Source organism: Bubalus kerabau, chromosome 11, assembly GCF_029407905.1.
Source record: "Bubalus kerabau isolate K-KA32 ecotype Philippines breed swamp buffalo chromosome 11, PCC_UOA_SB_1v2, whole genome shotgun sequence".
In the NCBI taxonomy this organism is placed as follows: domain Eukaryota; kingdom Metazoa; phylum Chordata; class Mammalia; order Artiodactyla; family Bovidae; genus Bubalus; species Bubalus kerabau.
In genome coordinates, this window is record NC_073634.1 from 40,195,671 (window position 1) to 40,220,484 (window position 24,814).

General features: G+C 40.5%; 1 protein-coding gene across 1 annotated transcript in view; it reads left to right on the forward strand.

Annotated features, from left to right (window-relative positions):
- Positions 1 to 16,316: 16,316 nt before the first annotated feature.
- Positions 16,317 to 24,814, forward strand: part of EML6 (EMAP like 6) — a 288,683-nt gene continuing 280,185 nt past the window's right edge. Inside the window, exon 1 of the mRNA XM_055540113.1 lies at positions 16,317 to 16,902. Within this exon, the coding sequence (XP_055396088.1) occupies positions 16,706 to 16,902 (197 nt within the window). The 5' untranslated portion in view covers positions 16,317 to 16,705. The remainder of the gene's footprint in view (positions 16,903 to 24,814) is intronic.

Here is a 24,814-nt window from a genome sequence, read left to right on the forward strand (position 1 = left end):
CTTTCATGCATTGGAGAAGGAAATGGCAACCCAATCTAGTGTTCTTGCCTGGAGAATCCCAGGGACGGGGGAGCCTGGTGGGCTGCCATCTATGGGATCGCACAGAGTTGGACATGACTGAAGTTACTTAGCAGGCATATACTAGGCATTCTAAAGGACTTCCCTGGTGGCTCAGACGGTAAAATGTCTGCCTACAAAGCAGGAGACCCAGATTCGATCCCTGGGTTGGGAAGATCCTCTGGAGAAGGAAATGGCAACCCACTCCAGTACTCTTGCCTGGAGAATCCCATGGACGGAGGAGCGTGATAGGCTACAGTCCATGGGGTCCCAAAGAGTCAGACACGACTGAGTGACTTCACTTTTCAGGCAGTCTAAACACTTTACAACTTTACATACATTATCTCATCCACATCATATTTATGAAGTGGTGATTATTTTTATCTCCATTTTATGGATGAAGAAACCAGGATGTTAGGAGATAAATAATTTGCCCAGGGTCACATATCCAGATGACAGAGGAGGATGTGATTGCAAGCATCTGACTCCAGAGCCTGTATCCCCATCTATCACCATGCACTTCCTACTTCTCACTGGAGAAAGGACTAAATCAAGATTTTACTTGACCTGGTCTTCCCTGGTGGCTCAGATGGTAAAGAATCTGCCTGCAATGCAGAAAACCCAGGTTCAATCCCTGGGTTGGGAAAATCCCCTGGAGAAGGGAAAGGCAACCCATTCCAGTATTCTTGCCTAGGGAATCCCATGGACTGGCGGGCTACAGTCCATGGGGTCACAAAGAGTTGGACAAGTCGAGCAATTAACAGTAAACAATATCAAACTATAAAAAAGTAGAGAGAATAGTATAGGGAACCTACTTGTAGCCATTATGCAGCTTTAGTAATGATCAGCTCCGAGCAAATCTAATTTTATCTCACATCCTCTCCAAATCATTTTTAAACAAATTAAGACCTCAAAACTTTTCATACATAAATATTTCAGCATATAATTCTAAAAGATAAGGATTCTTTTAAAAAAGCTGAATCACAGTGTCATTATAACACTTGAAAATTCTAACACCTTAAAATAATCAAATATTAAGTGAATATTCACATTTTCATGGTTATCTCAAAGTCGTTCTTTGTTTTTTTAATGGTTTGTTCACATCAGAATCCAAATGAACTCCATGAGATTGATAGTTTCCCCCTCGATCTGACATTTTTATTTCTTGTAATTTATTGGATTAAAAAAAAAAAAACAAGTTTTCTTTGGAATTGCCCAAAGTCTGGATTTTGCTGATTGCATTTCTGTTGTATTATTTACTATGCTCCAATATGATTACTGAATATATTTTAATTTTTTTAACTTTAGAATCTATCTTCAGAGATGTAGCCATTTTATTTTATATATTGTCCTTAAGTACATTCTTAGGAATGTACAGTTGATCTGTGTTTTAAAATCAGTGGAATTTTAATGTGCACTTTTCTTATTTTGTTCATTTCTTTTTCTTCCATATGATTTAGGACCATTTTTATTTCTTCTTATGTAAACTGCCTGTTCTTATTTTTCCATAGAGTTAGGAGACATGTTTTTTATCAAAAGGAACTCATGTATTAGGGATATTTGTCCCTTCTCTGTGAAATTAATTACACATTTCCCCCCAATTAATTATTTTTCTTTTTACTTTCTTATGCTATTCTCTGCCATGCAAAAGATTTGGAGGGTAATTGAATATATCAGTTTTTGACCTTGTTACTTTTGGATTTTGCACCATAGTTAGAAATACTTTTCCAGCTTGTAGGTGAATTAACTCATGCTTTCTATCAGGGCTTGATGATTTTATTTTTATATTTATAGTTGACTCTTGAAAGACAGGGGTTTGAACTGCCAGAGCCCACTTAAGTGCAGACTTTTTATTCAATGGTAAATATTAAGAACTACACAATTTCTGATTGCTTGACTCCAGGGGAACGGTGAATACAGAGGAACTGCATATACGGAGGACCAACTATAAATTGTATGTGGGTTTCTTTTGACTCCTCAGAGATTTGTACACCTCTAACCCTTGTTGTTGTTCGGAGATCAACTCTATATTTCTGACCCACTTGAAGTTTATACATGTCAGGTGTAAGGAATGAATCAAATTTTGTCTTCAGAGCAGATTTTAAAATTCAGGACCTTATAAAAATAACAAAGGGATGTGTTGAGAAGGCAGGCCCCACATTTTCTGGTATAATCCAAGCAGAGAAGTCAAAGTCCACAGTGAGTTCCACTCTGCACCTCCAGCTCATTCTTTTTTTTTCACTATAATTTTATTTCTTTTTGGCCGCTCAGGGTTTTCGTTACTGCGTGAGTTTTCTCCATTTATGGTGATCAGGAGCTACTTTAGTTGCGGTGCACAGGCTTCTCACGTTGCAGAGCACAGGCTCCAGCATGCCTAGGCTTCAGTAGCTACGACTCCCAGGCTCCAGAGCACAGGCTCAGTAGTTGTGGCGCTTGGGCTTAGTTGCTCCATAGCACATAGAATCTTCCAGAACCAGAGATGGAACTCATGCCTCCTGCATTGGCAGGTGGATTCTTTACCACGGAGCCACCAGAGAAACCCCTCCAAGCTCATTCTTGCCCTTGAAGAGCTGGTGCTGACATCTGGCCCTGAGTCTACTAGAACAGTCCATGCTCTGGTTCACTCATGGCTGGCTGCCTCTTCTCCCCGACCTTGCTGGTCACTCTCTTGCCCTAAAGGGCACTTTACCCCACCACCCCATGTTGTGAGCGTGGCTTCTTTGTTGCAGAGTCGTTCCCGGGTAGTTCTTTTTCTTCATATTTACAAATGCTGATGCTGAGTCCATGCTTAGTAGGGAATCTTTGTCAGTGGATCTTTGCAGAGGGCTTTGCCTCTTTCCTTTTCACTCTCACTAACCTGAAAAGTGGTTTGGCCTCTGCTTGGACCTTTAGAAATTTCTAACCTCAGGGCTTAACCCACGAGCATTCTCTGGGCAGGCTGTGTTCTCTCTGGTCAGTGGAGGGAAGGAAAGCTTCTAGTATGCTACCATTTGTGAGAAGAGTCACTTCCCATAACAACAAAGTAGGTCACTTCAGTTGTGTCCAACTCTTTTCAACCTGTGGACTGTAGCACGCCAGGCTCCTCTGTCCATGGGATTTCCCAGGCAAGAATACTGGAGTGGGTTGCTATTTTCTTCTCCAGGAGATCTTGCCAACCCAGGGATCCAACCTGTATCTCCTGTATTGGCAGGTGGATTTTTTTTTCCCTTTTACCACTGAGCCACCAGGGAAGGCTCAAACTAGACTTTACATAGAGTCATAGCTAGTTACCTTTGAAAGACAGGCTTTCTGGGTATTTAGGAATGCTTTTTAGAATGGGTCCTTTTCAAGCCTGGATTTAAAAGGCTTTTTCTTACTTGTCTGATCTGATTCTTTTATGTTATCTTTATTGAACAGGGTATATACAGGAATTTTATCTTAAAAAAAAAATGGAAACTTTTCATCGACTAGATCTCTTAGATTGTAGTGTCTACCTCTAGCTCAATAGACAGAGCCTCTTTTTCCTTTGTTAAAAATATTTGAAAAGAAATGGGGGGAAATACTTTGAAAGTCCTTTCTCTATAAATTATTGATAATTGCCCATTCCTTTCAACCCTAGCATTTACATATTCTGTGATCTGTATAGTTTACCTAAAATGTTTAATATTCCTATAAAACATTAAACAAAGGATAAGTTCTGGATGATAGATTAGAGCCATGAACTTTACTTTAAAAATCTTTTCCTCTCTGAATAAGAAATAATTTCTGCTCTAAAAGTAACTGGTATTTAAGGAATCAAAGAGCAAGAAATTCTTAATATGTACAATATACAAGAAATCTACATCCAGCAACCAAGTAAAATGCATCAAACTTTGTTTTTATTTTTCCTTTAATAGCTTTGATATATAAAGTATGTATTATAAATTTGGGCTTCCCTGGTAGTTCAGCTGGTAAAGAATCCGCCTGCAGTGCCAGGAGACCCTGGTTCAATTCCTGAGTTGGGAAGATCCCCTGGAGAAGGGATAGGCTATCCACTCCAGTATTCTCAGGCTTCCCTCATGGCTTAGATGTTAAAGAATCCTCCTGCAGTGTGGGAGACCTGTGTCTGATCCCTCGGTTGGGAAAATCCCCTGGAGAAGGGCATGGAAACCCACTCCAGTATTCTTGCCTGGAGAATCCCCATGGACAGAGGAGGCTGATGGGCTACAGTCCATGAGGTCACAAAGAGTTGGACATGACTAAGCAACTAAACTGGAGAAGGAAATGGCAACCCACTCCAGTGTTCTTGCCTGGAGAATCCCATGGACAGAGAAGCCTGGTAGGCTGCAGACCATGGGGTCGCACAGAGTTGGACACGACTGAAGCGACTTGGCAGCAGCAGCAGCAAGCAACTAAGCACAACATAGCACTGTAAATTCATTAATTTAAATTGTACAATTCAATGGTTTTCAGTATATTAAGAGTTGAGCAATCATCATCTCAATCTAATTTTAGAACTTTTTATCACCCTCCCCCTAAAATCCCATACTCATTGGTTGTTCAATCACTCAGTCGTGTCCGACTCTTTGCAACCCCATGGACTGCATGCAGCACACCAGGCTTCCCTGTACTTCACTATCTCCTGAAGTTTCTTCAGACTCATGTCCATTGAATCAGTGATGCCACCCAAACAACTCATCCTAGTGGTCATTCACATTTCCCCCACTTACCCATCTTCTCCTCTGCTGCTGCTGCTGCTGTTAAGTCGCTTCAGTCGTGTCCAACTCTGTGTGACCCCATATATGGAAGCCCACCAGGCTCCCCTGTCCCTGGGATTCTCCAGGCAAGAACACTGGATTGGGTTGCCATTTCCTTCTCCAATGCATGAAAGTGAAAAGTGAAAGTGAAGTTGCTCAGTCGTATCTGACTCTTAGCGACCCCATGGACTGCAGCCTACCAGGGTCCTCCGTCCATGGGATTTTCCAGGCAGGAGTACTGGAGTGGGGTGCCATTGCCTTCTCCAATCTTCTCCTCTAGGGAACCACTAATCTACTTTATGTCTATACAGACTTGCCTCTTCTGAACATTCCGTCTGGAAACAGAATCACACAATGCATGGCTTTTGCAACTGGCTTCTTTCATCTAGAATAACATTTTTAAGATTCTATGTTGTAGCTTGTATCAGTTCATTTCTTTTCATTGAGGAATAATATTCCATTATGTGAATGTAGATATTTTACTAATCCATTCACTGATCGATCGGTACTTAGATGAATTACATTTTGGGGTTATTATGGATAATGCTGCTATGAACTTTCATATAAAAGATTTTGTGTGGATGTATTTCTCTTGATTATATACCTAGAAATGCAGTTGCTGGCTCACATGGTGACTCTATGTTTAACTCTCGAAGGAACTGCCAGATTGTTTTGGAAGCAGCTGCGTCATTTTACATCCTCACTTAGCAATGTATAGTTTCCCGTTCCTCCGCATTCTCTCTGATGCTTGTCTTTTTGTTACAGCAGGTGTGAAGTAGTATATCATTGCGGTTTTGATTTGCATTTTCGTGGTGCTTAATGATGTAGAGAAGCTTTTCATGTACTATTAATATTTTTAAGTCTTTTACTTGGTGAAAAATGTGAACTCTAACCCCATTAGTTGATTGCTGGTGAAATATCATCATCAGTTTTTTGTAGTTCAGTGATATCTAAACTGCTAATGAGGTCAAGGCTACAAGGTCTAGCTCTAACTGGCTATCTTTTACAGAGAAAATTGTGGTTAAAGAGCTACACTCATGGGCCTTAACTCTGTATAGTGATCTGACAGGCTCTTGATATTGCCAATTAACAGGGTCTGGAAAGATCAACCAAAGGGTCTGTCTTGATGATTACAAATATCATTTTAATAAAAATACAATCTATCATCAACAGATATTTTTAACAGCATTGACTTATTTTTTTGAAAGTATAATTGACTTAAAATATTATTAGTTTCAGGTGGACAGCATAGTGACTCAATATTTTTATAGACTGTACTCCTTTAAAGTTATTACAAAATAATGGCTATATTTAATTGTTCAGTATAATATACCCTTGTACTTATTTTATACACAGCAGTTTGTAACTCTTAACTTCATACCCCAATCTGGCCCCTCTCTCCTTCCCTCTCCTCACCGGTATCTTCTAGTTTGTTTTCTGTATCAGTCTGTACATTTTTGTTTGTTTGTTACATACATTTGCTTGTCTTATTATTTTTTTTTTTAGGTTCCATATCTAAAAAAGTGATAACAGAGTATTTGTGTTTCTCTGTCTGACTTATTTCACTAAGCATAAAACTCTCTAGGTTCATCCATGTTGTTGCAAATGGCGTAATTTCATTCTTTTTTTATGGCTGAAAAATATTCCATTGTATGTATATGTATGTGTATATATATATCACATCTTTTTTATCCACTTATCTGTTAATGAACACCTGACTTGATTTCATATCTTGACTATTGAAAATAATGCTGCTATTGAATATTGGGGTGCATGTATATTTCCAAAATTGTGGCTTTTTTCAGATGTATACTCAAGAGTGGAATTGCTGGATCATATGGCAGTCATATGGTGATCATATTTTTAGGTTTTGAAGATACTCTATACTGTTTTCCATAGTGGAAAACATCAATAGTGTACAAGAGTTTCCTTTTTTCCATATTCTCACCAGCATTTATCATTTGTAGACTTTTTAATGATACTCATTCTGACAGGTGGGAGGTGATGTCTCATTGTAGCTTTGATTTGTATTTATTTAATAATTAGTGATATTGAGCATATTTTCATGTCTCTCAGCCATCTGTATGTCTTCTTTGGAAAAATGTTTGTCCAGGTTTTCTGCTGTTCTAAAATTGTGTTGTTATTTGATGGAGTTATATGAGCTGTTAATATATTTTGGCTATCAACTTCTTGTCAGTCATATAATTTGCAAATATTTTCTCCAATTCAGTAGGCTGTCTTTTCATTTTGTTGATGGTTTCCTTTGCTCTACAAAAGAATTTAACTAGATCCCATTTATTTATTTTTGTTTTTATTTCTTTTGCCTTTGGAGACAGATCCAAAGATGATTGCCATGATTTATGTCAAAGGATGTTCTGCCTATGTTCTCTTCTAGGAGTTTTATAGTTTTGGGTCTAATATTTAGGTCTTTAATTCACTTTGAGCTTATTTTTGTATATGGTGTGAGGAAATATACTAATCTCACTCTTTTATACATAGCTATCCAGTTTCCTGAGAATCCCTGATTAAAGAGACTGTTTTTTCTCCATAGCATATTTTTGTCTCCTTTGTTAATTGACCATAGATGCACAGATAATGACTTTCAAGTATTTTTGAATAGTCAAAAAAGTACAAGCCTCACTAAATTCTAAATCTCACTGCTCCAGAAATAACTAGGTTAGGTTTTGGTGAACTGTACTACAATATCTCTATACAGATATAGTTTGATGCATGGACAGATAGCCAAATGAATAGAAATAATTTCATGAGAATTGAATTATACCAGCTTATTTTTTTGAATAGAGGGTTTCAACCAATTTTACTTGAGCTAATGTGAATCACAAAAGTGAAACTGAAGAATGAATGGGGAGAACTGTTTCCCTATTAAACTGATTTATTGTTCATCTCCCATCTTTTTACCATTCGTCTCCATTTCTGATTCTTTTGTTCACTTCTTGAGTGGCTGAATATCATAGTCAGGTAGTTTTTTTGTAAGTATGGTAGCAGATACTTCTGGTGAACACCAGCATTTCTTTTCTCTTTCTTTCTCAGTAAAATATTCCCACAATATAGTTTATAATCCTAGCCTCCCTTGCAGCTAGATGCACTCTAAATCTGGCCAATGGGATGTAAGCAGAAGTGTATGAAATTTAATATCCATAAAGGAAGGGCATCTTGTGTTCTCCTTCCTGCTAGCTGGAATGTTAAAGCTGAAGTTTGATCTGTCATCTTAAACCACAAGGTGGAAATCTGTATTAATGTATAACAACAAGATGGGGAAAAGACGGGAAGATTCTGGGTGTCTGACAATTTTCTTAATCTGCTATACTTCCAATTGTTTTTTATGTGATAGAGAAACTGCTACCTTTTTAAATGGCTTATGTGTGTTCTTCAGCCACTCGTCGTTGAAGTTCATGATAACTGTCACAAGGGCTAAAATCTGCCCTGAAGTTCTTTAAAGTCTGAGAATGTCTGCCTGTTTTTTTCACACTTAATTTAGCTAGGTATAATTCTAATGTTGTACACTATCCTTCTCTATCAGAACGTATAAATACTGCTCCATTTTCTCCAGCAATGGAGATTACAGTGCAGAATGACAGGCCAGCCTGATCTCTACATCTTTCCTTCACTTTTGTTTCTGCCTAGATCCTTGAGAAACATTTTCCTAGTCTTTAATAAGAAAAAATTTATAAATTTTTTATTTTATAAAATAAAAAATTTTAAACATACAGAAAAGATACACAGATGAAGCAATTGCTAATATTTGCCATATTTACTTTCTCTCTCCTGTGCATGCATATTGGTGTGTTTGTGTGTGCATAGAGAACACATTTCTGAATCACTTGAAGGTAAGTTGTAGGTGTAACATTTTATTCCTAAATGCTTCAGGATGTATATCCTTAGAACAGGATTTTACAAAGAATAAGAACAATAATTCCCTAATATTCTCTAGAATAATTCAAATTGTCTTAAAACTTCCCAATTGTTCCTTCTCCCCACATTGTCTTTTTTAAAAAAATATTTATTTATTTGGCTATGCTGAGTCTTAGTTGCAGCACATGTGATCTTTAGTTGTGGCATGTGGAATCCAGTTCCCTGACCAGGAATTGAACCCAACTCTGCTACATTGGGAGCACGGAACCTTAGCCACTGGACCACCAGGGAAATCCCCCTGTATTGTCTTTTGTGGACTTAAAAAAAATTAGTACCTAAATCCAATCAGGATTCACATGCTGTATTTGGTTGTAGTATCTCTTTTGTCTCTTCTGACCAAGAATAATTGCCCACTTTTTTATTATGTACTTTTTGTTTAATTATTATTATTATTATTATTATTTTTTGACGAGGCCAGACCACTTGTGTGTACACTGCCCTATTTTCTGGCCTTACCTGATTTTTTACCTATAGTTTAAATTAACTTGTTCATCTAGCCCATATTTTCTGTAAACTTAGAGTTAAGTAATAAGCTTGATTAGACTTGGGTTAGATATTTGGTCAAAGTGTTTTAGGCATTATTTTATACTGCATAACATCAGGAGGCAGACAGAGCAATTGTTCCAGTACTTGTGATGCTAAGTTTGATCATTTGATTGAGATTGTGACCTCCAGAGCTGTCCATTTAAAGTTACATGATTTGTAGGGTGATTCTTGAACATAATTGAAGGGATATCCTCTCATCTAATCATTTTGGTATACATTTACAAACTTTTCCTATATCAGTCACATCATTGGCTGATTTTCTTAATCTATCATCTTCCCTACATTTATTAGCTAGCATTCTTATGAAAGTAGCTTTCCTTTATCAACTGAGGATAAACTTCAATTCCTCCAAGAAGGCAAAGTAAATGCTTAAATATTTCTCTTTAATTACTAATTGGCAGAGATGGTATAACAGTCTTCTCTAAAGTTGGCACATGATTTGAAATACTATTTATTCTTGAAGTTGAATAATTTTGCTAGGATACGCCTTCATGGAGACTATTCTAAATCTTTTTTTCTGGTATACAATGTATCACTTCAATCTGCAGATTCAGTTCTTTAATATATTCTTCTGTATTCAGTTCAGTTCAGTTCAGTTGCTCAGTCGTGTTCGACTCTTTGCAACCCCATGAATCGCAGCACACCAGGCCTTCCTGTCCATCACCAACTCCTGGAGTTCACCCAAACCCATGTCCATCGAGTCGGTGATGCCATCCAACCCTCTCATCCTCTGTCGTCCCCTTCTCCTCCTGCCCACTATCCCTCCCAGCATTAGAGTCTTTTCCAATGAGTCAACTCTTCTCATGAGGTGGCCAAAATACTGGAGTTTCAGCTTTAGCATCATTCCTTCCAAAGAACACCCAGGACTGATCTCCTTTACAATGGACTGGTTGGATCTCCTTGCAGTCCAAGGGACTCTCAAGAGTCTTCTCCAACACCACACTTCAAAAGCATCAATTCTTCGGCGCTCAGCTTTCTTCACAATCCAACTCTCACATCCATACATGACTACTGGAAAAACCATAGCCTTGACTAGACAGACCTTTGCTGGCAAAGTAATGCCTCTGCTTTTGAATATGCTATCTAGGTTGGTCATAACTTTTCTTCCAAGGAGTAAGTGTCTTTTAATTTCATGGCTGCAGTCACCATCTGCAGTGATTTTGGAGCCCAGAAAAATAAAGTCTGACACTGTTTCCACTGTTTGCCCATCTATTTCCCATGAAGTGATGGGACCAGATGCCATGATCTTCATTTTCTGAATGTTGAGCTTTAAGCCAACTTTTTCACTCTCCTCTTTCACTTTCATCAAGAGGCTTTTCAGTTCCTCTTCACTTTCTGCCATAAGGGTGGTGTCATCTGCATACCTGAGGTTATTGATATTTCTCCCGGCAATCTTGATTCCAGCTTGTGCTTCTTCCAGCCCAGCGTTTCTCATGATGTACTCTGCATGTAAGTTAAATAAGCAGGGTGACAGTATACAGCCTTGACATACTCCTTTTCCTATTCGGAACCAGTCTGCTGTTCCATGTCCAGTTCTAACTGTTGCTTCCTGACCTGCATATAGGTTTCTCAAGAGGCAGGTCAGGTGGTCTGGTACTCCAATCTCTTTCAGAATTTTCCACAGTTTATTGTGATCCACACAGTCAAAGGCTTTGGCAAAGTCAATAAAGCAGAAATAGATGTTTTTCTGGAACTCTCTTGCTTTTTCCATGATCCAGCGGATGTTGGCAATTTGATCTCTGGTTCCTCTGCCTTTTCTAAAACCAGCTTGAACATCAGGAAGTTCATGGTTCACATATTGCTGAAGCCTGGCTTGGAGAATCTTGAGCATTACTTTACTAGCATGTGAGATGAGTGCAATTGTGTGGTAGTTTGAGCATTCTTTGGCATTGCCTTTCTTTGGGATTAAAATGAAAACTGACCTTTTCCAGTCCTTTGGCCACTGCTGAGTTTTCCAAATTTGCTGGCATATTGAGTGCAGCACTTTCATTGCATCATCTTCCAGGATTTGAAATAGCTCAACTGGAATTCCATCACCTCCACTAGCTTTGTTCGTAGTGATGCTTTCTAAGGTCCTCTTTACTTCACATTCCAGGATGTCTGGCTCTAGGTGAGTGATTACACCATCGTGATTACCTTTGTCATGAAGCTCTTTTTTGTACAGTTCTTCTGTGTATTCTTACCACCTCTTCTGCTTCTGTTAGGTCCATACCATTTCTGTCCTTTATCGAGCCCATCTTTGCATGAAATGTTCCCTTGGTATCTCTAATTTTCTTGATGAGATCTCTAGTCTTTCCCATTCTGTTGTTTTCCTCTATTTCTTTGCATTGATCGCTGAGGAAGGCTTTCTTATCTCTCCTTGCTATTCTTTGGAACTCTGCATTCAAATGGGTGTATCTTGCCTTTTCTCCTTAGTTACATTTAAAGTAACTGCAGAGATGAACATGTTATATTATATCCATTTCGATTTGTTGAGATTTTTTTTAACATCATTTTGCATTTTTTTCTGGAAGATGTCCCTTCCTTTCTGGACCATTGCTACTACCTCTATGTAGAACCTCAGGCACTACTTTAAGCCTCTATTACCTGATGCTTTGACTACTACTGTTTCTATAGGTATTTCCCTTTCAAAAAAAAAAAAATCCAATGGCTTTCCATTCTTTTAAGAATATGGCACAAACCTCTAGGTTCAGCTCCATCCATAATCTAACCTTTCACGTTTATGTCCCCTTCTCATCATTCATGAATTCTCTCTTTCACCAGTTCTATTCTCCAAATCTTTGTTTTTCTGTATCTACCCTTTTATTCCATAAATACATGCCGTTTGCTTTCAATTTACGTTTACTTATCTCAATTATACCTTTGTTTCCTATTTCCTCCATGAAGTTTTCCTGACTTAAAGCTGGAAAAGCTCTTCATCTTATGAATTTTTATAAGGAATTTCTGTCTCTAACTCAGTGGCACTGTTTTGCAGCACGGCACTGTTGTTGTTTAGTCATTAAATTGTGTCTGACTCTTGTGACCCCATGGACTGTAGCCTGCCAGGCTCCTCTGTCCATGGCATTTCCCAGGCAAGAATACTGGTGTGGGTTACCATTTCCTTCTCCAGTGGATCTTCCCAACCCAGGGATCAAACCTGCATCACCTGCATTGGTAGGCAGATGTTTTACCATTGAGCCACCTGGGAAGCCCATTATATTTCAGCTTATGTCTCAACTCTTTTTCAGACCATGTTTTTTGTTTTTGTTAGTGCGCTTATTGTCTTGCGACCTCATGGATCTGTAGATCCCTGTTTCCTTAAAAAGAATGATGAGACCAATTCATATTCTCTTCATTGCTGCAGGCAGCAGCTGCTCATCCAAGCCCTGGCATTTCCAATCTTCCTCCCTCTTGAATCTCCCTCCCCATCCCACCCCTCTAGGTTGTTACAGAGCCCTTGTTTGAGTTCCCTGAGTCATACAGCAAATTCCCATGGGCCATGTATTTTACATATGGTAATGTAAGTTTCCATGTTACTCTCTCCATACATCTCAACCTCTCCTTCCTCCCTCTACTCTGTGTCCATAAGTCTGTTCTCTATGTCTGTTTCTCCACTGCTGCCTTGCAAATAAATTTATCGGTACCATATTCCTAGATTCCATATATATGCATTAATATATGATATTAATCTTTCTCTTTCTGACTTCCCTCTGTTTGATAGGCTTGAGGTTCATCCACCTCATTAGAACTGACTCAGATGCATTGCTTTTTATGACTGAGTACTATTACATTGTATACATGTACCACAGCTTCTTTATCCATTCATCTGTCAGTGGACATCTAGGTTGCTTCCATGTTCTAACCATTGTAAACAGTGCTGCAATGAACATTGGGGTACACGTGTCTTTTCCAGTTTTGGTCTTCTCGGGATATATGCCTAGTAGGGGGGTTGTTAGGTCATATGGTGGTTTTACTCCTAATTTTTTAAGGAATCTCCATAGTGTCTTCCATAATAGCTGTATTAATTTACATTCCCACCAACAGTGCAAGAGGGTTCCCTTTTTCTCCACACCCTCTCCAGCAATGTTTGTAGACTTTTTGATGCTGGCCATTCTGATTGGTGTGAAGTGGTATCTCATTGCAGTTTTGTTTTGCATTTCTCTAATAATGAGGGATGTTGAGCATCTTTTCATGTGTTTATTAGCCATCTGTATGTCTTCTTCAGAGAAATGTCTGTTTAGGTCTTTCCCCCACTTTTTGATTGGGTTGTTTCTTTTTCTGGTATTGAGTTGTATGAACTGCTTGTATATTTTGGAAATTAATCCTTTGTCAGTTGTTTCATTTCCTATTATTTTCTCCCATTCTGAGGGTTGTTTTTTCACCTTGTTTATAGCTTCCTTTGCTGTGCAAAAGCTTTTCAATAATTAGGTCCCACTTGTTTATTTTTTATTTTATTTCCATTACTCTAGGAGGCAGGTCCTAGAGGATCTTGCTTTATGTGATCGAGTGTTCTGCCTATCTTTTCCTTCAAGAATTTTATAGTTTCTGGTCTTAACATTTAGGTCTTTAATTCACTGAATAGACAGCCCAACTTTTTTCTTAAATGCTGCAGCACTGCACTTTAACAGATTAGACTCCATCTGAATAAAAACTAAAACTGAAATGGGAAACACACTTGGGCTTGAGTCGGCTACAGTAGCCCTCAGGGACAGGTGCAGAAGAAATTCTCCAGGTGGTATAGAGGCCAGTTCAGTTCAGTTCAGTTGCTCAGTCGTGTCTGACTCTTTGCGACCCCATGAATCACAGCACGCCAGGCCTCCCTGTCCATCACCAACTCCCGGAATCCACCCAAACTCATGTCCATCAAGTTGGTGATGCCATCCAGCCATCTCATCCTCTGTCGTCCCTTTTTCCTCCTGCCCTCAATCTTTCCTAGCATCAGGGTCTTTTGAAATGAGTCAGCTCTTCACATCAGGTAGCCAAAGTATTGGAGTTTCAGCTTCAACATCAGTCCTTCCAATGAACACTCAGGACTGATCTCCTTTAGGATGGACTGTTTGGATCTCCTTGCAATCCAAGGGACTCTCAAGAGCCCTCTCCAGCACCACAGTTCAAAAGCATCAATGCTTCGGTGCTCAGCTTTCTTTATAGTCCAACTCTCACATCCGTACATGACTCTCGGAAAAACCATAGCCTTGACTAAATGGACCTTTGTTGGCAAAGTAACGTCTCTGCTTTTGAATATGCTATCTAGGTTGGTCATAATTTTTCTTCCAAGGAGTAAGCGTCTTTTAATTTCATGGCTGCAATCACCATCTGCATTGATTTTGGAGCCCAGAAAAATAAAGTCAGCCACTGTTTCCCCATCTATTTGCCATGAAGTGATGGGACCGGATGCCATGATCTTAGTTTTCTGAATGTTGAGCTTCAAGCCAACTTTTTCACTCTCCTCTTTTACTTTCATCAAGAGGCTCTTTAGCCCTTCTTCACTTTCTGCCATAAGGGTGGTGTCATTTGCATATCTGAGGTTATTGATATTTCTCCCGGTATAGAGATGGTTTGGTCTTTATTCCAACTTCACTGCTTTTCTTTTTAGATATACACGCACGCGGCCCAGTAGCTCAGTCACTAGGGAACTCAGGGCGAGAACCAGAGGTTGCGCTTGGTGTGCCTGCCTCTGCTCTGCAGAATCGCAAGCACCTGGGACGTGGTTAGCGGCCTCTATGTGGCCCACTCTGGGCGCATGGAATCCTGGAATTCGTGGTTTGGCACCGCGTGCTCCCTGCCTGAGGCCTCGTGGAGCGGACTACATTTCCCAGAATGCATCGGGAAAGGGGGGGGCGTGGGCGGTAGAGGAGGGGGCGGACCCAGCGCTCTGGGGCGTCGCCGTTTCCTAGCGCCGAGATTTCGCCTAGTAACCCGCCAGCCTAGGTTCCAGAAAGCGGCGGTGTGGCCCCGCCCCCGGAGCCTAGGCTGGAGGAAGAACCTCTCTCCGGTGGCGTCCCAGTGACGAAGCCAGTCCTCGGTGCGGGAGGCGGGGAAAGGGGCGGGGGGCGGGCAAGCAGAGGATTTCGCTTGCCCTGTGAGATTCAGGACGTGCTGGCGGCGCCGTTTCAGAGCAGAGGTTAGAGGCGGGAGAGCTGGGATGCTCCGCAGGCGAGCCTGGATCGGGTGTGGGAGGAGTGCAGGACGCAGCCGCCGCGGCACTGTGCGCAGGCCGGGGTGTCCCCGGGGGCTGGCATCCCTCGGGTGGGCATCGACCAATGCCTGGGACGTGTGTGCGCGTGTGTGGGGAGGCTCGCTGTCCCCAGTGGTTCCGTGGGCGCTCCTCCCCACGCCGGGCTTAGAGACGAGACCCTTGAGCCCACGGGACCCCATAGCTAGCGCAAACGTTTCTGGGGAAAGGTACACGATTTTGGTCACTTGTTAATTATTTATAATTTCTTCTGGACTGAGAGCTTTTGTAGGTTGTTTTCCTACGTCCAGCTACCGTAGTGTCTCAGTTTCCTCCGATTCAGAAAAAAAAATCTTTATGAAGCTTGCCATTGGAGTTCCTGATTAGTGAGAGCTGCTAAGTTCGTTCTGGTTTTCTCGGCCAAGAGAGGGTTCACGGAGGATATGAATTCTGAATATATACACAACTAATTGGAGAGTCTAAAAGATGATCATTGCATGTTTGCCCTGGCTTAATGGGGAAACTGCAAATGTTCTTTCAAATCGTATCAGTAATCACCACCCGGCAGCATTTAGGGCATATTTCGTATCATTAAAAGGATGGATCTGGGAGGAAAAAAAAAAAAAGATGGATCTGGAGAGAGAAAAGAGGAATAGTTGACAATTTTTTAAAAACTTGGCTTAGTTTGGGGATCATTTGCTTGGACTGGGTGACTTATGCAAAATATCTGTTTCTTTCTTCCTGGCTCTCGCCTCCTGGATGTAGACTGTCAGTTTCGGATCCGAGGATGGCGATGGCAAAGCTTACCGGAGTTCCTTGTCAAATTAAAGCTGTCACAGAATAAATCCCGCTGCCTGCTGCGAGGCCCCCGCCCCGCGCACTGCAAACTTCAGTGAGCGAACTGGGTAATCAGTGTTTGGATATGCAGATCCTTGATTTAAAAGGCGGGGTGACCCTCCCAAGAACCTCTCCCGGGGGCCGAAGCCCGCAGGTGCAGTGAGGCGCGCGGGAGCGCGCGCGCCGGTGAAGACGCCTAGCCCGGGGGAGAGGAAGCCGGGGCGCCCGGCGGGGTCTGGCGGCCGTGCACCGGCGGCTCGTCTCCGGCGGCGGCGGTGGATGATGGTGGCGGCCGGCGTGCTGGTCTGTGTGAGTGCGTCGCCGCGGAAATCAGCGCCCGGCGCTGCACGCTGAGCCCTTTGCAGGTCCTCCGCAGCCCGAGACTTGGAGAGGACAGACCCGGCGCGCAGGGGCCGCCGACCCGTGCGCGGGGGGCCCGGGGGGCTAGTGGGGTCGGCTAATCATGGCGGATCGGACAGCTCCCAGCTGCCAGCTCCGGCTGGAGTGGGTGTACGGGTACCGGGGTCACCAGTGCCGCAACAACCTGTACTACACCGCCGGCAAAGAGGTGGTCTACTTTGTGGCTGGGGTCGGGGTGGTTTACAACACCCGCGAGCACAGCCAAAAATTCTTCCTGGGACACAACGACGACATTATCAGGTAAGGAGGTGGCCTGGGGCGGTGTGGAGGGGTTGGGTGTGGAGGTTGGAAGGGTGAGAAGAAGGATGACTAACTGGGATTTCGTGGAGTCAGATCTGGGCGCCCTATGGAATAAAGGAGTCTCTCTGGCACCTCAGGGAATTACAGAAGGGCTGCTGATTCTAAGGCTAGGGCAGAAGCAGGGTAAGGGTTGCTTACCTTACCCTTGCTCTGTTGCTCAGCAAGGCTTTTTAAATCACTAAGGAGTTAAGTGTCCTGGTGCTTTTTTAGGTGTTCATTCCTGCTACAAGTGGAAGGATCCTAGGGAGCTATTAAACACTTCTCTTTACCTCCCTTACTAGGAAAATATAGGACCAATAACCTGAACTGGGGGTATCATCTCTGGGAGGCTCTTTAGAAGGTTCCTCAGCAAGTAAGAGGATTGGAAAAAAAAAAAAAAAAAAACCGAAAGGAAATTTTGCTAAAGGTAATTTGGGATCTTCTTTCCAGATGCTTGGAAACTAGGAAATTTCTGCAGTGGGTGGGGAGTTCGTTCTCTAATATTTCACTTGGTAGTGACTTAGTGCCGAGAATCATATTTATACACTAAATGAATGCTTCCACACCATCACTGAGGGTACAAAAGACAGGCAGTTTCTGTATAACAAAACCCTACCCTCCAGCCCACAGAATGACCAACATCTAGTAGTGAATGGCTTGGACTGGTGAAGACAAAACTGGATGAATAGCCATTTTAGAAGGTCCTCCTTATTAAATTGTAAAGGGATATATTTTGATTTTTGGCCCTGTCCTCTCATCTTTGGACTAGACGCATCTTTCTCCAGCCCTTGTCAGCTTCTCCTGTGACCATACAAGGTGTGGTCCAGATGCTGTTCACAGGGAATTCCTTTTCAGCCCTTGGCAGTTGGGGAAGGTTTCCACGATATGGGAGCCTCAGCCCACAGGGAAAATGACTTGCTGAGGATGGACTACAGCTGACAGAGACCGTATTTATACCTTCCAGACTTGTGTGTTCACTGATGTAGAACAACCTCCATCACATTTCAGAATATTGCCACTTGTACTCTATGTCTCATTTCATAATGAAATAAATGGTTCAGTGGCATAATGTTATTGGTCTTAATTTCTCCATGGGAAGGATGCTTTAGGAGACTCGCTTCCCCGAGTACCCCGCTTTGTACTATTGTGATTTTTCTGGAGCCCTTTTCCTCCTCAAGCCCTAAAGTTGAAAGAAAACGTTACAGAAAGTAAAAAACTATATTAATATATTAAAATATAGTGAAATGTATGTATATTAAAAATGTTGACTTTTAAAAGATGAAGATTTTAAGTACTAGGAGCTCTGCTGTTCTTGAGATTTGGTGGAACTGACTTTTAAAACTTTCTTCATGTCACATTTGATAGAAGAGCTTTCTTCTCTCCCTGCTGTGATAATGGTTGTTATTGGGGCATTCTTACCTAGTTCTGTCCTGGAGATTTTGCTGTTGTAATTCCAAGCTGATTATTAAAGTCACAGGTGCAAATGATTAACAGTGACTCATGAAAAGGTTAGATGTTTAAAAATTAAAACCTATTATGTTTTTGCCCTTTCTTAACACAGTGCTTTCCATTACACCATCAAAATAAGATGTAGTCCTTTGGGGAAGGGAGAAAGTGGCAATTAAACAGGAAATTCCCTGCGGTTAAATAATAGTAATGTGACAGTTCACTGAACTACTTTGAGGATTTGAACTCTTAATCTTAATTGTTTTCCTCTAACAAGAAAAAAAAAAAAATAGATGTACTGTGAAACTGAAGGTGGGAAAAGGGTGGAGCTGCAGTGAACCACTGTTACGACAGACTGTTGGCCTAGAGGGGTTGTTGTGATATCTGACTTAGTTGAAGAAACAGATTTGAAGAAAACGTGAATGAATTTATTTGTCTAACTGGATTTGCAGGGAGCTTCAATTGTTGAAAACAAAAAAACCTGATAATTTAGTTTCTGTTTATTAAGCCAGTTATATCTTTATGCTGAATAGTGACATAGTAGCAAGGCTGCCTGTGGAGAAAGGACTAAATTTTCCATGTTATTTGGTTGGGTCTGAGTATGTGTAGGAGAGCAGAGTTCTTTAATATCCATCTATGTGTTTGCACATAGGAATAAAATTAAGCCAAATCGATTAAAAAACACAAATCACAGATCTTTATATAATTGGGAACTGTAAAATTAGAGAATACAGAATATTTATGTTGTTATTTTGCTTTATCTTATATACGTAAATATCTTTATCCGGTGAAGGTAGTATATAAACCATATTTGTTTTCATCCTTAGTATATGGAACTCTTAAGTGCCATTTCCTTCATAATTTTATTCCCAGAAACATATTAGATGTTTGAAATTAATACTGTAAAGTTTTAGGAATATTAATGTATTAACTATACATATGGAGAAGAAATATGTATTCTTTTATCTTTATGAATTTCAACTCATTTCTGCATAGCTAGTTATACTACTGATTTTCTATTTAAAATATTAATGTTTGTCATTGAATGAGGAGGACTAAAGCTAAGATTTTAGTGCAAAAATGTTTGGGGTGTTTTGGAATCATGACGTGAATATTAAAACTTCTAACCCTTGATTCCATCAAACAAGATAAGTAATCATCCACATAGATTTTGCATTTGTTTAAATGATATATTCATAACGCATACATTTTCTACTGCGTTATTTATTGTGCTACTTTCCCTAGAATCCTAACTAGAAAGCAGCCAAACAAATATTGATACCATACTCCATTTTAGAAAACCGTATCATCTCTGAGATCACGATGAACTTTAATAATAATGTAGGATTTGGCAGAGCTCATTAGAGCTCAGCATATGTGTCCTCCTGATTTGAAAGACTATGTGTTTAAGTCAGATTTAAAAAAATGTTGATATGTGAAGCATAATGTGATTTATTGGATGTGGAGGCTTAGTTTTATTCTTTTGAATGATTACCCTTCAATACAGATAACAGATTAGCGGATGATGCCATATTTTAGCTCTGGTAGCATTGTGATGGGACAGGAAGATGCTTAAAGCAACAGAAGCACTCAAATCGGGGCTTGAAGGCAAGGACAGTAATCGAGGCAGGAATAATTACTAACTTGGTTTCTGCTGCAGGTAGCAGACCATGACACAGAACGGGAGCAAATGAAAGGAAAGGTCAAGCACACATTTACTGTCTGTCTCCTCCCGATCATTTTCATGGTGACTCCAGTGGAGACATTTCTCCCTTATTCTGGGACCCTATTTTGTGTCTGACTAGTCCCCTGTCTCCATTTTCATTTCTATTCTTTCCTGGCTCTCTGTTGCAAGGGAGGTTTTTCTGCAGTACCACATTTGGGGAAAGGGCACTGACTTTGATTTCACACCCACTTGGGTTTGAATCCACTCTCCTGTTTACTAGAGGCCTCTAGGTGAGTGACTTGACCTCTCAGGGGCTCATTTGTAAGAAGGGAATTAACAACAACTAAATTGCAGAATTTCAATTTCAAACAGGTAACTATTGAAATAATATAATGCCAATAGTTTAGTGTGGGGCCTTGCCCTTAGTTGGTGATCAGTAAATGCTCTTAGTAACCATAGCAGTAGTACAGTATTTAATTAAAAACACACACATACACCAAAAACAAAATAGTGATTCTTTAGTGTCCACAGTCTGAAGTCCAAACTCCTGAGTTTTCCTTTCTCTTTGGTGTTAACCTACCTTTATACCTTTATTTTCCGTGACTCTGTTCTTTCCTGCCTCTTGCTGGAATAGTTTCTCACCTGCTTTGTCCATCTCTTCCCAATCCCTTTCCCCAGTGACATACTGGTTGGGGGCATGTACTTTGGTCGGACAAATTTGATTTTGAACCTAGATCTCCCACCAGCTGGGTGACTTGGGAAAATTTCTAAATCTCTGTGAGTCTCAACTGTCATCAGTAAAATATCTTCTCATCAGTGCAGTGGAGATTTAAAGTTATCTAACTTGTAGCTTATGGGGATAACATACAAGGTTCCCCAGAGTGTTTGGCAAATAGGAAGTGGCCACCACAGGGAGCCTATTTGTATCTCTGTCTTAAGTGCCCCATTCATTTCAATCTCACGTCTCCCATGAGCCCTTTTACCACCCTTAGATGAAGAAGTGCCTTGCACTCCTGAAGTTTTGCATCTTTTGTGACCAGTGCTGCTCACTTGATATGTATCATTTAGTGCCATTCCTTCACTCTGAATATTTTCATTTGTAAATGTATATAAGATTCTTGAGGCTGAGAATGAATTTAATAAGCAGAACCAATGTTTCCTGAGTGTAGACCCAGTGCTATACTGTTGGTACTGTGGTTAGCCTCAGTTTATTGATGAGAAAACCAAGGCACAGAGAGGTTAAAGACGTTGCCCATGGTCACTCTTTAGCAGACTGTAGAATGGGAACTGGAACCCAAGTCAGTCTGATTCCAAAGCCCAGAGCTATCACTTCACTGCTTTACACACTCTTTAATTTTTCTTAGTCACTATGGTCTCTACCATTGTGCCTTGTTTCTAACCAGAACTTGGTCAGTTCATGACTCCTTGTAACTCTGTTTTCCAGTTTTGTGCTTTACACAAGGCTATTTGAAGTAGATCACTAGAACTCTGTCTAGAAATGGAACCATGTTCAGATTCATCTTAGAACATCACCAGATTTGAAGCAATGACCTGAAACAGTGAACTACTGGAGATGTTAAAAAAAAATTTTTTTTTTTTAAATCTCAATTGTGACATGGCTAAAATTATCTGGTACTGCAAGTACGCACAATTGCACTTGTTGAATTTGAAGAGAGAGGTGTAACAGCCATGATTGGGCTTGGGGTGTTGGGTAAGCAGATTCACATGAAGGCCTGGAGATCTGATTTCATATACTTCAGTCCCTTGACCAGTTTGAATAAGGGAAACTTAGGGGTAACTATAAAGAATCAAACCTGTATTGAGTTGAGTGCCTACTCTGTACCAGACACTGCACACACACACACACACACACACACACAGAAATCCCTTCACCCACAACTCTGAGAGCCTTTATTTTACAGGTTACAGCTCAGAGAGGGAGAGATTTAAGCAAAGTCACTCATCCTCTATTCATCGGATCTCACTTGCTTGTTCATTGGCATGATCATGTAATGAAAGGGCTCAGTTGGTAAAGAATCTGCCTGCAGTTCAGGAGACCCAGGTTTGATTCCTGGGTTGGGAAGATCCCCTGGAGAAGGAAATGGCAACCCACTCCAGTATACTTGCCTGGAGAATCCCATGGATAGAGGAGCCTGGCTGGCTACAGTCCATGGGGTAGCAAGAGTTGGACACGACTTAGTGACTAAACCACCTATGGTCTGTTCATAAATGATTTTACTGTTATTCTTGTTAATAAGCTATTAGTCTGGTGATTTTTATTAAGATTTATTTATTCTCTAAACTGGGTAGATTTTACTTTTTCATTTATTTTTTAATCAAAAACTAGTATCTAGAATATACCAGGTGCAGCATTGAGCATGACCAGGTTCTTGCCCCCATTCTGATGGAGGAGGCCAACAATGAATGAACAAGACAGCAAGGTGAATACAGATTGTGCTAAGTACTAAGGAGGGAATGACCATAGAGGGGAACTAGGTCAAGTAGGGTGTGGAAGCTACTTTAAATAAGGTGTCCAGAGCAGTGCTCTAAGGAGATGGTGTTTAAGCTGAAATCTGGAGGATGAGAAGGGGCAGGTAAGTGAAGATGTGATGGAGAAGAGAGGTTATGTGCAAAGGTACGGATGGGAAAGAATCTGGTATGGCCAAAATTCTGGTCTAGATATCCAGAGAAAGACCAAGGTCATAGTAATTCTCATCCAGGTCATTAATGCCTCATGGGTTTTGCCACCATATGTCCTACATTTCCCAGGACACTCACAAATATTCCATTCAGTTATTGTTATGAGTAGACTTGCTCATATCATATCATAGATCCCTTTTAATTCAGAATATATGACCATGGTTTTATTTTTAAAATATGGCTACTATATAATGGCTCACAGCTTGAAAAACATGACCCTGGAGTATGCTCTTTTATAAAGAATTATATAGGCCCTACCACCAGTGGTCCACAAGAATGTAGATTATACTGTGGTAAGTGAAAACCTATTCCATGGCAGCATCTTTAGGCAGGGCTGTCCTAGAGGCTCTCCTACCTGCAAGGAGGTGGTTCTGGACACCTTTGTGATGTAGGTCATGTATTTGCCACCAAACAAGAAAAATGAAGCTGCTGGGAGGGTTTACCTTGCTGGCTTTACTTCTGGGACTGACTCCTTCCCCTGGAGGCAGAGCCATACGGAAAGCCATCCTTTAGCCAGCAGACTACACATCTTCAAGCCGTCAGCCTCCTCTTGTAGGTTTAACTTGATTTGTCATATGTGGATTGGTCTTAAATGTAATTAAAGTGCTTGACAGCAAACAGCTCTTTGCAAATATCATTGTGCATAGGAGTCACCCAGGCACATGTAGCTGAGTAAGCCTCGTGTGAGGCCTGATATCCTGCATTTCTAACCAGCTCCCATCAGTTGATGTTGATGCTGCTAGTCTACTATGCAGCAAGATGTTCGGGACCTCATTCATATGTTTCGGAGCTCAATAGATCAGTGGGGTTTTTTTTTTTTCCAACCTAAAAGATGTTGCTAGCTTGTGAAATAAAAGTTTAAATATATATATATATATATATATATATATGACTCATTTATTAAATTCTTAAATTAACAGAATCAATTTTTCATTAAGTTGTCACCTAGTCTAGTGTTCTTTCTTCTCAGAAAGAACCAAGCAAGAATTGTTTGGAACAAGTTAGGAGGCGGCTAGTGTGCCCCTGTGGGCAGTGGAAGAGTGTGTCCACAGCCTTTGTGTAGACATGTTTTCGTCTCTTGAGTATATTTCACCTAGGAGTGGAGTTGCTATATCATATGGTAACTCTAAGTTTAACTTCCTGAAGTACTGCCAAATTGTTTTCCAGACAATCCCATCATCAGCATATGAGATTTTCAGTGACACCGTATCGTTGCCAGCACTTGTTGCTGTCTTTTTGATTATAGCCACCCTGTAGGTGAGAAGTGGTATCTTGTTGTGCTTTTAATTTGCATTCCCTAAGAACTGATTGTACTGATTACCTTTTCAGTAAATTTTTGACCATTTGTATACCTTCTTTGCAGGAAATGTCTACTCAGATCCTTTGCCCATTTTAATTGGCTTATTTGTTTTTTATTGTTGTAAGAGTTCTTTATATATTCTGAATGTAAGCCCCTCATCTAATATATTATTTTCAAGTATTTTCTCCCATTCAGTAAGTTGTCTTTTCACTTTTTTGATGATGTCCTTTGAAACACAAATGTTTAAGATTTTGATGATGTCCAATTTATCTTTGATGATGTCTAATTTATCCAACTTATCTTTTTCTTTTGTCACTTATACTTTTAGTGTTATATCTAAGAAACTATCACCTAATCCAAGGTCATGAAGATTTATTTCTGTTTTCTTCTTAAGAGTTTTATAGTTATAGCTTTGACATTTAGAAAGATAATCCATTTTGAGTTAAATTTTATACGTGGTGTGAGATGGAGGGTCCAACTTCTTTCTTTTGCATGCAGATATCCTGTGATTGCAACACCATTTGTTGAGAAGACTTTTCTTTTTCCATTGAATTGTGTTGGATGCCTATAGCCTTTGACCTTCCCTACCAGGCAGCCCATTCCTCTCAAACGGAAGATACTGAATATTTGGGGACCCAGAAACAAGCAATCATTAAAAAATTTAACCTAGAAATGATGGAAATTTGAGGCTTTGGTTACCATTATGCATTTGTAGAGATGCTGTCATATCCTATGAAAGATGTGTCGCTTTTTTATATATT